Genomic DNA, 13,097 nt, shown 5'->3' on the forward strand with positions numbered 1-13,097 from the left:
GCAACAGAGTCGGGTGGGACCCTGGAGGTCTTCTAGTTTAGAGGTCCCCCAATCTGGGGGCTGCAGCCCGCTAGTGGGCCATGAGGGGTTTGCAACCAGGCTGCGGAAAGGACCAGTGAGCGCAGGCATGCACAGGTGGATCCTGACTTGTGTGAGCAGCGGGCACATGCGTGCGTGCACTCCATTTAAGTGAGCAGCAGGCGTGCATGCATGACATACATATACATTGTATGATAAACAAACAAGCAAGCAAGCAAATAAAGGAAGGATCACGGGTGACATGATAGCCATGTTCCAATATCTCAGGGGCTGCCCCAAAGAAGAGGGAGTCAAGCTATTCTCCAAGGCGCCTGAAGGCAGGAGAAGAAGCAACGGATGGAAACTCATCAAGGAGAGAAGCAACCTAGAACTAAGGAGAAACTTCCTGACAGTGAGAACAATTAACCAGTGGAACAACCTGCCTCCAGAAGCGGTGAATGCTCCAACACTGGAAGTTTTTAAGAAGAGACTAGACAGCCATTTGTCTGAAATGGTATAGGGTTTCCTGCCTGAGCAGGGGGTTGGACTAGAAGACCTCCAAGGTCCCTTCCAACTCTATTATTCTATTCTATTCTATTCTATTCTATTCTATTCTATTCTATTCTATTCTATTCTATTCTATTCTATTCTATTCTATTCTATTCTGGTCTGGTCTGGTCTGGTCTGGTCTGGTCTGGTCTGGTCTGGTCTGGTCTGGTCTGGTCTGGTCTGGTCTGGTCTGGTCTAGTCTAGTCTTTGTTTATCTGTAAGATTTTTAAATATTACTTTAGGATTTTTTTGTTTATTTTCAGTCCTGCCATCTCTCCATACTGTTCTATCTTTCCCAATAGTTTAGAAATCATCTCCAAAGGTTCTTCTAAAATAAACACAAATCATCAGCAAATGCTTGCAATTGATGTTTCGCCCTTTATTTCTAGTCCTTTGATTTCTATATCTTGTCTAATATTTCTGTTTAAGACTTCCAAAATAAAAATAAAGAACAATGCAAACTATGTCTATATTTAATTTCTGCAATTTCCTAAAAATTTTACTTCTTTTTTATGGGGAGTTTAGTCCATTTATGTTCACTGAAAAAAAATTGTTTTCTTTCTCCTTTTCAGTTACCGTATTTATATTTAGGTCTAGTGGATCTCGTGATCCTCTGTTCTCTAGCCGCTCCTTCACTCTCTTGCTCAAATTTCTCTTTCTGTTCTCCTGATTGTGTAGTTGCTTCTTCAGATGTCTCTTCCATTTGCTTCTGTTACTCTTTTAGATATCTGCTTTAAAACCACAATTTCTTTATTCTTATATTGTAGTGGTTCCTCTCAAACTTTCCTCAATATTTCATCTCATGTTGTTTTCTTCATGAATCTCACCTGCACTTCTCTGGGTAGTTTAAGTCTCCTTGCATAGCTTGAATTCATTCGGAATACTTCATCTATCTCCATTTGCATCTCTGCTCTATCAGCTTTCAAGGCCTCTGCCAGGAGTTCAATGATCACAACTGCTATATTTTCTTCTCTATCTTCAGGGATATTTTGAAATCTTTGGGTGGTGTTCCACTTTTTCCATTTCTAGGATCGCCATCTCATCGTCAAGATTTTGATTTGCTTGTTCTAATTTCTCATTTTCTTGCAGTAGTATTTCCAATTTTTTATCAATATCTTCTGATTGATTTTCAATTTTCTGAATTCTTTGTTCATTTTTAAGCAACATTTGACGATGAACTTTGAATTATGTCTTTACATCCAAAATATTATGAAGAGGTCAATTAACTGAGTTTGTGGACCTCTAGTCTAAGGCATCACTGTTAATACCAAACATATAATACCGTACTAGTTGACAGATTACTTCAGCTTTTATTGTAATTAGAATTAGGACACTTTAAAAAACTGAAGTATTTTGTAACACAAAACTCCCTGTAGATTAAAGTTTGACAAGCAATATTTGAATTTGCTATAAATGCACACAACGTGCATATCAACTTGAGTGAAAATATCTCATTAACTACATGAGCATGAAGAGATGTTCTTAAGAACTTAATTTCATTTTATCCACACTTAAAATACTGCATCCAGTTTTGGTCACCACGATGTAAAAAAGATGTTGAGACTCTAGAAAGAGTACAGAGAAGACCAACAAAGATGATTAGGGGACTGGAGGTTAAAACATATAAGGAACGTTTGATGGAATTGGGCATGTCTAGTTTAATGAAGAGAAGGACGAGGGGGGACATGATAGCAGTGTTTCAATATCTCAGGGGCTGCCACAAAGAAGAGGGAGTCAAGCTATTTTCCAAAGCACCTGAAGGCAGGACAAGAAGCAACAGGTGGAAACTGATCAAGGAGAGAAGCAACCTGGAACTAAGGAGAAACTTTCTGACAGTTAGAACAATTAACCAGTGGAACAACCTGCCTCCAGAAGCGGTGAATGCTCCAGCACTGGAAGTTTTTAAGAAGAAACTGGACAGCCCTTTGTCCAAAATGGTATAGGGTTTCCTGCCTGAGCAGGGGGTTGGACTTGATGACCTCCAAGGTCCCTTCCAACTTTATTATTATTATTATTATTATTATTATTATTATTATTATTATTATTATTATTATTAGTAGTAGTAGTAGTAGTAGTAGTAGTAGTAGTATTTGTATTACATCCAAAATTTCTTCACTTAGTTTGTCTCTTCATGATTTTTTTTGCATTAATTCCTGAATTGATTTTAATGTAGTTTGCATGTCATTTTGAGCGGTGCTTATTTTTTCACGCTGCAACATTGTTTGAATAGATCCCTGGGTTGTTGGACTAGGTGTTCCCCCAGAGGGTGCAGAGGAGATCTTTTTCATAAGTCTAGTAAGGTTTGGTGCACTCATTCTTCCAGCCAACTATCTTAGGCTTAAATCCAAACTATAAAAGGAGCTAACTACTTTAGGCTAAATCCAATATCTCAGGGAGAGAGAGACAGAATAAAGCAAGCAACAAGAGAAAAAGAGAAGAAAAAAGAAAAAAAATGAAAAAAGCCAACTATCTTAGGCTAAAATCCAACTGAGAGGAAAAAAGGGAAGGAAAAACAACAACAAGCCAACTACTTTAGGCCAAATCCAACTCCTTGGGTCAAGCCTAAGATGAAAAACCTTCGCTGTCTCCAAATAATTTCTGTTTAGTTATATCCCGAGTCAACAAATCTAGTTGTGAAAAATCTTCTCATTCAAAAACTCACACCAAGGCACTTTGTTTAGACCAGGTGTTGTTCAAGGTCACAGTCTTTCACAAATATTTTTTTATTGTTTTATATTGCTGTAGTATCTTCTTTCACCACTAGATGACCTCTTTTGCTATTTAATCAATGTCTGGTTTTAAAAAGTTATTGAAAAGTTTTCCATTTTTAAAATTCTGTATAGGTTATTCACTCTTAGGATTATAGCCAAAAAATTTTTTTTTACATCTCTTGTAGAACAAGTAATCCTTTTTTTAAAAATCAATCTGAGTCCAATTTTAAAAGATTTTTTTGTATTTCATAAAAAACCTCCCTTGTAGTTGCTCACCGCCTTTAACTTCTCCGCTAGTCCTTCTGGCGTCTTTGCTTTTTAGCTCTGTCCAGTCAGGGGATCAACATTTCAATTGTAAATCCAAAAGGAAAAGGAAAAAGGGCTGCTCACCCAGTTTCAGCACTCTGTTGACAATCAGCTGTCTGGCGGAGCGCCACGACTCCTCGCTTTCCTTCCGGCTGGAGACGACTTGGGCTGCCTGGGAACGCCTGGTAGCCTTTCCTCCGTCCTTTCAGAGGGTTTTTTTCAGTCCGCCTGGACCGACCGCTGTCTGGTCCAGGCTCCTGGAGTATCCCTCCTTCGTTGCCCCTCCAGGGCAACTTTCCGACCCCTTGGGGTCGCTGGGCAGACCGAAATCAGGCTGGGAAGGCAGAGCCCCGGCTTCTTCCAACCGTCTCATCGCGCGCCAAACCGGATGTCTTTCTATTCTATTCTATTCTATTCTATTCTATTCTATTCTATTCTGTATTTCTATTCTATTCTATTCTATTCTACCCTATCCCATCCCATCCCATTCTATTCCATGCTATCTTCTATCTTCTATCTTCTATCTTCTATCTTCTACTCTACTCTACTCTACTCTACTCTACTCTACTCTACTCTACTCTACTCTACTCTACTCTACTCTACTCTACTCTACTCTACTCTACTCTACTCTACTCTACTCTACTCTACTCTACTCTACTCTACTCTACTCTATTCTATTCTATTCTATTCTATTCTAGGTCCCTTCCAACTTTATTATTATTATTATCTTCAGAGCAAACTGTGTATGGTGTTTGCTCCCGGTTTATGTACTGCAGCTTGCCCTACAAGTCTTGGTCAGAGTGTTGTTTTCTTTTTGACAGTTCCTTGACTGGGGAACTATTTTCTGTGTGGTTATTTGTCCCTGCTTATGTGGTTGTTGGCATGAATGCTCCACCTGCCCTCTTCTGGAACCATCAAAGAGCCATCTCCATCTGGGTCCAGGTGTTGCTGAGTGGCCCAGCTCAGAACTGATGTGAAAGATAGATTGAGATAGACCAAGGGTCTTCCAACATGGCCCTTTTATGACTTCTGGACTTCAACTCCCAGAATTCCTCAGCCAGCGTGCCAGAACCTCAACCACGGTCCCTGAAGCTCCTCTGCATTTAGCCTAAGAACTTCAGGGAAACTTGCAGGAGACCCCCAGAAAGAGGACGTCTCTTGATATCCAGAGGGGGACCTTTCCCCCTCTGGTTTTGGGGAAGGGGGCTGGAGGTATCTACAGAGCCAGGAGAGAAGACTCTACTCCCATTCCTTGGAACCCCTTCCTGACGGGGAAGGCAGACCGAGATGGACTTGCCCACAAGGAGAACCGCATTCCTCCTTGGTGGAAGTGGGGGATGCACATTTGCACCCCAGCATCCTGAGTCAAGAAAGAGGAGCCCAGTTATATAGTTCAACCCAGAGTCCTGAGAGGTTGACTCCAGCAGACAATGGCTGTGCTTTGTGGGAAATGGGAAGAGGTAGGATCCAGGTACAGCTGGCAACATCTCATCTGGATATATGGACATGTTTCGGGTCCAGAAATGTCCAGAGATGGGATCTTAGTTGCTCTGAGATTCCAGTTCCAGAGGAATCTCTGAGCCTTGGGATTTTCTATTTTGCAGGAAAACCAGGGGTGTGTCCCACACCCCCTAAAGGAATCATCACTATTTGTCCCGTGATGTGTAGAAGTGATTGGGAGTGTGACGGAAAAAAGAAGTGTTGCCCTTATGGTTGTATGATTGACTGCATGGACCCTGTCTAAGGTAAGAGCCTTGAGTGTTATGCCACTCTGTTGAGTTTCCTAAATCCTTGAATGGACTGGATCCAAGCAGATCTCTCTGGAATCCTTGAAGCTTCTTGGATCTGTCCTTGGGTGAGCCAAGCCCCAAATACGACGGTGACGAAAGGAGAATAACCAGGTCTTCTCCAACCATTGGAGACCAGGCAGTGGAGTCCAGTCCCACCTCAGAAGAACGGACAGAGAGGGTGGAGGGAGGGCAAAGTTCTCTCTTAGTTGAGCTTCAAGAGATGACCCAATTCTGGCTTAGGAAGATTTGGGGGCAACCTTGACTGCAGACGATCTGGTCTTCTGTGCTCCTTTCCCTCTTGGGGGAATGAAGGCCCCGATCCTGCCATTTATTTGATATTTGTTCTAAATTCCTGTCCTGTTCCTCCAAAGACTTCAGAAACCTCAAGACCCATGGCTTTGATTCAGCCTCTGGTGCCTTTGGGAAGCCCCATCACCATCCTCATCACCTCTTAGGAGGCCAGAAGGAAAGAGACAGGCCTGGGGGGGGGGGGTTGAAAGGTCCAGAAAACTCTGAAGGACAGCAGATGTTGACCAATGACCCTCCATCCGTGGGAATCATCACACAATCCCAGCACAGGAGAGCTGCCTGTGTTTCCTCCATGCTGAAAGGAAGACTCATTCACATGTTAATCCATCACTCACACCATGTCGTGCTCCACGCCCAAGCACTGACTGATTTATTTGTCTAGAACATTTATAGGACCACCCTACTGAACCCAGGCGATCTGGGTGGCTTAGAAAAACACAATGCAAGAAAACCTAACATTTTAAAAACCTCAGGGCACAGACCCACAGACAATATTGAATCAGTAAAATGGCAGCCCAAACACCAACATCCTTTAATGGCGTCTCCAGCACATTAGGAGTCCAAGGCGCTGGGAAGAGAAGGTGTCCCTCTCAGGTGCCCTAGGTTGGCATTGTNTCTGGATCAACTATAGCTTCTGGTTGGCTTTCAAGGCACATAGAGTGCATTGCAGTAGCCCAACCAGGAAGTGATTCAGACATGAGTGAGCATGATCCAAGAAAAGTCAATTGGTACAGAGGACAAAGTTCTTCCTAGTAGGTAATCCCATTCTCTGGTGGTGTCAACTTGCCTGAGTCTTCCAGATCTTTCCTTCCACCCCTTCCTCCTCCTCTTCCTCCCTGCACACCAGACTTCCTTCTAGCACTGATGGCGTTGCCTAGTTGGATCATGAAACATCTGCAAGAAAACCACCAAGCTCAGAGACCCCATAGACCCTACAGACCCTACAGTCCTTCTCCTCCTCCACCTCCTCCTCCACCTCCTCCTCCACCACCACCTCCACCTCCTCCTCCTCCTCCTCCTCTCAGGAAACCCCACCCCCTTCAAGCACTGAAGATATTACCTAGTTCGGTCATGAAATGTCTGAAGGAAACCATCAAGCTCAGAGAGTAGCAATGACTACTTCTCCTCCTCCTCCTCCTCCTCCTCCTCCTTATTCTTTCTTGAATGGCGACCAAATGCTTCCAGAGTGGGGCACATTTGGGACAAAGAGATGCAGGAACAAAAGACTCCATCCATTTTGTCCAGCTCACTACAGCTACCTGGTTTTGGATTAGACAGAGGTCTATACTCAGGTGTCATGGATATTTATGGCTTGATCAGGTGAGCCAATTATATGCCCTTGTTTCTGACTGTCAGGGAAGATTTATACCCATTCTTTGGTGGTGGCAACTTGTAGTTAAGAGAGAAGCAACCTAGAACTGAGGAGAAATTAATTAATGTAATTAATTAATTAATTAATCAGTGGAAAAACCTGCCTCCGGAAGTGCTCCAACACTGGAAGTCTTTAAGAAGAGATTGGACAGCCATTTGTCTGAAATGGTATAGGGTTTCCTGCCTGAGCAGGGGGTTGGACTAGATGACCTCCAAGGTCCCTTCCAACTTTATCATCATCATCATCATCATCATCATCATCATCATCATCATCATCATCATCATCATCATTATTTAGCCTTTCACCCTCCGGATCAGATCACTAACCCCATATTGATGGCAGCTCTGACACAAAGACCCATGGCTTGGTCAGTTGAGCCAAATGTAAACTCTGATTTCTAGCTCTCAGCTCTAAGCCTATCAGTGATGGTTCTCCAAAGAACAACCTTTTGAATTCTCCATTGTGTAAAATTAAGCAGGGCAGGTCTGCAGGGACCTCTTCGTTTTTAAAAGTTAAGCAGCGTGTAGAAGACACCTCTGGGCAGAAATTCACAAGCGAATCTCTTTCTACAGGTTCCCGTCAGCCAAGATTCACCATTCAACTTTTCCAAATTGTGCATCAACTTGGACCAAAGACCCAACTTCTCTCACCAGCTGGTGGCCTTCTTCTTCTTTCTTTAAATAAAGACATTGGGTCCTTACTTCCCACTGATGGTGTTTTTTTTCCTGCTGTCCCTTTGGAGGCTCTCCACCCTCCCTTTGATGTGTGTCCTCCCCACGTGTGAGGATGAGGGGCTGATTAAACAAGGAGCCAGCTGTGTGCAGCAGCAGCAACCAAAAAAGCTAATACAATCCTGGTAACATAAGCATAAGATAAGATGAGATGAGATGAGATGAGATGAGATGAGATAAGATAAGATAACCTTTATTGTCATTTTTATACTTTGGGAATAATGGCACACATCAAAAATGAAATTTAGTTGCCCGCTCTCAAAGTGAAACACATACATGACACACACCTAAACATACTATGAACAACATAGGTATAGACCCACATCCCTACATATACGTAGCAAATAAATATTAAATATTGTCCATCTTGAATATATAACGGAAGGAGGAAGCTTGAGAGTTCACAAGGTTAATGCTGTATGGAATGAAACTATGGCTGAATCCGGATGTTCTGCTGTGGATACCACGGAGCCCCCTCCTCCCAGAAGCGAACAAGGAAAACAGGTCGTGAAGAGGATGTGTAGTGTCCCAGATAATCTTACGGACCCTGCTCAAGCAGCGCTTCTGTGCTATGTCCTGGATGGGAGGGAGGGAACTGCCAATGATCTTTTCTGCTGTCCTCACCACTCTCTGCACTGCCTTCCTGTCCAAAGCAGGGATGCTTCCAAACCAGACTGTGATGCTGTATGACAGGATGCTCTCCATCGTCCCCCTGTAGAAAGTGGTCAGGACAGGGGAAGGAAGATGTGCTTTTCTCATGTGGCGCAGAAAATGCAGGCGCTGCTGTGCCCACTTCACCAGTTTCTCACTGTTGAGCGACCAAGTCAGCCTACTCGTTAGCTGCACACCCAGGAATTTGATGCTGGTAACCGTCACCACAGGTGAATCATTTATGCACAGAGAAGTGTGGCTTAGAATCAAGATCACACGAGGTATTCGTACCACTTTATAAAATCCTAGTAAGGCCACACCTGGAATACTGCAGCCAATTCTGGTCACTATATCACAAAAAGATGTTGAGAGTTTGGAAAAAAAATAAGAGAAGAGCAACTAAGGTGATCCAAGGCCTGGTGGCTAAAAAATATGAAGAACGGCTAGGGACTTGGGTTTGGCTAGTCTAGAGAAAAGAAGAAATAGGGGCGACACGATAGCAGAGTTTCAGTATCTGAGGGGCTGCCACAAGGCAGAGGGGGTCAGGTTGTCAACCAGAGCACCAGAGGGAAGGATGAGAAACAACAGTTGGAAACTGACCAAAGAGAGAAGCAACCTGGAATTAAGGAGAAACTTCCTGACAGTGAGGATAATCAACCAGTGGAAGAGCTTTGCCTCCAGAAATTGTGGGCGCTCCATCACTGGAGGTTTTTAAGAACAGACTAGACAATCACTTGTCTAAGATAGTGTAGGTTCTCCTGATTGGGTGAGGGGCTGGACTAGAAGACCTCCAAGGAGCTATTCTATAATAGCCAGCTCTATTCTATAATAATAATAATAAAAAGGTTGAGGTTTGGTGGTTCAGGAATCCTCTGTCCATTGGCTTGCAGTCCTCGTTGAGGCCAACTTGAGGGCCTATCTGTGCCCTCGGGGTCACCCGAATAGTGCAAATGGGTGTGGACATAATTGCTTTGTCCAGGGAATTCCCCTGCATAATATGTTCTCCATCAAAGAATGGCCTCTGGGATCCCACCAAGTATGACCCTTAAACAAAAGTCTTATGGAGGGGGATCCACCTTCCTCTAAATCACTGGGGGGTTTAACTAGCCAAATCATGGAATATCGTGAGTCCAACCAGGATGAGGTAGACTTCCTGAGTGAGGTTCAGAATCCTGGCTTAAGCAGGTTTATGTGACACCCTCAAGCTGTGGTGCTTACCTTCAGGGGGTTCATGCATTGGGGTCTTTGCCCGTGTCAGGAGAGTAGGAGGAGGAGCCCTTCTACTAAGAGAAGTAGACTCTAAGGAGGTAGCTGAGGTCCAGCTGGAAGCGTCCTGAGTGCTTTATTTTCTTCATCTTCGTTCCAAACATCCCATGACGGGGCTGATTCCTGAGGTGGAGTCAGGTGGTGAAATATCTCCACAGTAAGCTACTCACATGTTCTGTGCAAGAAAAAAACCACAAGCAGGAGGTGAAATGTTTGCCCAAAGGTTGAGTAAACTGGGTTTTGCAGCACATCTCAACGAATCTGCCTTGGGAAACAATGCCTGAGTTTCCTCATTCTGTGGGTTGTGTGCTTCAGGTCAAGTCAGAAAGGGCTTACTACTCTGTGGTTCCCGTGCTACCTTGCTACCAGCTTCATGTAGTTATTAAAGAGGAGAGGGAAAGGGCCAAGCCTGGAAATGGTCTATCATGAAGGGGCTGCCACCCCTCACTGGACCACTCCCTTGAGTAGAACCAGGTCCACTGCACCTTGGGGCCTCCAACTTCCACCCATTTAGGGGATCTCCAAACTTGGCAACATTAAGACTTATGGAATTCAACTCCCAGAATTCTTAGAGTTGGCTGGCTGGGGAATTCTTGAAGTTGAAGTCCACAGTCTTAAAGTTACCAAGCTTGGAGACCTCTGTTCTGAACGTTCAAGAAGAATCGAATGAGAAGAAGATAGACTTCATTGGTCTTCATTGGCCATGTTGCTACCATCCTCACTGAAAAATTCTGGAGGCCCAGAATGAGAAGTAGGAAGATAGACTTCATTTATTGGCCATGATTCTATCATGCTAGATATAGAATTTCAGGAGTTGAAGTCCAAAAGTCCACAACAGCCTTTTCCTCCAGAAATCATGGGCGCTCCCTCACTGGAAATTTTTAAGAAAAGACTAGACAGTCACTTGTCTGAAATGGTATAGGTTCTCCTGCTTGAACAGGGGGCTGGACTAGAAGACCTCCAAGGTCCATTCCACTTCTATTCTATTCTAAGTCTTAAAGTTGCCACTTTTGGATACTCCTGGTTTAGGTGATGGAGAAGGATGGAACGGTCCACAGCACTGAGAGCCACCAAGAGATTAGGCAAAGGGAGAATGGTTGCGTTCTCTTCACCCAGGTCCTCTCACAGGTCACCCTGAAAAGTGACGATGCTGTTAGAGATCCATAGCAAGCCTGAAGCTAGACTGCCACAGGTACAAAACAACCCACTTTTTCTCTGGTCGTTTGCAGTTGCTGCCTTTGTGAGAAAAACAAGTTTGTGGAGGGGAGGGAGCTGTTAGCAAGACAGAAACATAGAAGGATTGTGTGTTAATTGCAGCACCCTGGACGTTCTCAGTTCTTAGCAGGCTTTATCAAAACCTCTAGGGCAGGGGTAGGCAACCTTGGCTCTTTTATGACCTGTGGAGTTGAAGTTCACAAGTCATAAAAGAGCCAAGGTTGCCTACCCCTGCTCCAGGGCAACCCAACTGGCATGTTTCTTTTTATTAAGACAATAATAGTAACAAGTGGAATGGCAGGGAAGTAACTTGAGGTTTGTTAATTATGAGTATCTATGCTCACATCATCTGTTCCCTAGGAATGTGAAGTGTAAGCAATCATATCCACGTGTGCAGAGTTCAAGCTAGCTACTTTATCATAGTCTGTCCATAACACCAAACCTTCTGCTCTCAAGGTCCATCTCAGCCAAAGAGGAGAAGCTTCCTCACCTCTCCCATCACATCTGGAGGGCAGCCCTGATAAGGAAGTTGCATCAACCCCCCCCCATGCACACCCAGTCAGGGACCCCCCAACTCATTCACATGGGACTTTCCCAATGCTACTGCCACTCCGGAAAGACGAGTTTTGCTTGACCAGACAAAGGACCCATTGACATCAACAGCTTCCCCCAAACTGGCCAGCCAATCCAACTCTCAGGATTCTCAACTTCTTGTTCAACCAACTAAAGAAAGAGAAAATTGAAATTCTCACTCTGTTACTTCATCCTGCTTCCTGGATGTGAAATTCCCAGTTCTGAGGATATTTAGGGCCAGCAGCCCGGGTGTCGGGCAGACGGCTTCATCATGTCTTCTGGAGGTCTTCTGCTGCTGCTGGGACTCCTCACCCTCTGGGCAGAGCTGACCCCTGTCTCCGGCCGATACTGTCCAAGTGAGATCTTCCAGAATGATCTTGAAACCCTTTGTTGGAAGGGGCTGATGTGGTCAGAGGGCAGAGTTCTCCCCCAGGGAGGGAAAACCAAGAGCCCCAGTCTAGAACCTCTGGCTTGGTGGGAAAGTTCTTGAGATGGTAGTTGGGTGTCAGCTGAAGAGGAGACAGAAATGGGAGGGGGCCCCAAGAAAGAGAAATGCAATTTCAGGGGAAGGCTGGCCTATCTTTACTCAATGCAACAACAGAATCATATTTTTAAGCAACAAATTTAAGGGATTACCTGCTAACTATTTTGTTATTAGTAGAGCGTATAGATGACAGGCTAACAATTTGTGAACATCTTTAGTAGTTTAGCCATTTAAAATTCTTTTGGCCTGTTTTGCAAGAGGGGGGGCAAACTAACATTGCTGTATTATATTAATCAGCATTCAACGAGGGAGGATATTATCTGTATTAGTCTTTCTTTTCTTTTCTTTTAAGACACCTTTTCTTTTTAATTTCTTCTTTGTTGTTTTTTTAATTCTTTTGCCTTTTTATGTTTTGGCATTTTGTATTTTAACTTTGTTTGAATAAACTAAATATGAAAGAAAGAAAGAAAGAAAGAAAGAAAGAAAGAAAGAAACAGAAAGAAAGAAAGAAAGAAAGAAAGAAAGAAAGAAAGAAAGAAAGAAAGAAAGAAAGAAAGAAAGAAAGAAAGAAAGAAAGATTGCTCTCGACTATTTGCAATCTAAACATGCTAGGAAGGCACCAGGTTGGGGAAATGCATTAAAGACATTTCTGCTAGCTAATCAAATAACACACACACACACACACACACACACACACACCCCTTTCCATTTCCTGCAGGGTTTTGTTCTCTTCCTGCTGAAACCGGACCGTGTAAAGGCAGAATTCCTCGCTTCTACTAGGCTTCAAATAAATGTCAAAAGTTTATTTATTATATTTTATTTATTGGGTATTATGGAAGATCTGGATAAAAAAGAAATGGATTTGATGTTGAATTTGATAACTGCTGCAAGATTACTAGTAGCTCAATGTTGGAAAACGGAATGTTTGCCCACTATAGAAGATTGGGTATTCAAAGTTTCAAATTTAGCAGAAATGGCTAAGATTTCTGCCTATGTGAAGGATTATTCACAAGAAAGATATATTCTGGTTTGGAGAAGATGGATAGATTATATTGAGAGTAAATATGGAACTAAAAAGTTTCATTTGGTTTTTGAGTAAACTTTAGAGTGTTAATGTAGTTT

At 43.3% G+C, this 13,097-nt stretch overlaps 1 protein-coding gene across 1 annotated transcript in view; it reads left to right on the top strand.

Moving 5' to 3' along the window:
- The first annotated feature begins 11,762 nt into the window (after positions 1-11,762).
- LOC107297579 (scuwaprin-a-like) overlaps positions 11,763-13,097 on the top strand; it is a 2,212-nt gene continuing 877 nt past the window's right edge. The window contains exon 1 of the mRNA XM_015826940.1: positions 11,763-11,847. Coding sequence (XP_015682426.1) covers positions 11,763-11,847 — 85 coding nt within the window. The remainder of the gene's footprint in view (positions 11,848-13,097) is intronic.

The sequence above is a fragment of the Protobothrops mucrosquamatus genome, unplaced genomic scaffold (assembly GCF_001527695.2).
Source record: "Protobothrops mucrosquamatus isolate PMUCROS unplaced genomic scaffold, P.Mucros_1.0 scaffold3395, whole genome shotgun sequence".
NCBI lineage: Eukaryota > Metazoa > Chordata > Lepidosauria > Squamata > Viperidae > Protobothrops > Protobothrops mucrosquamatus.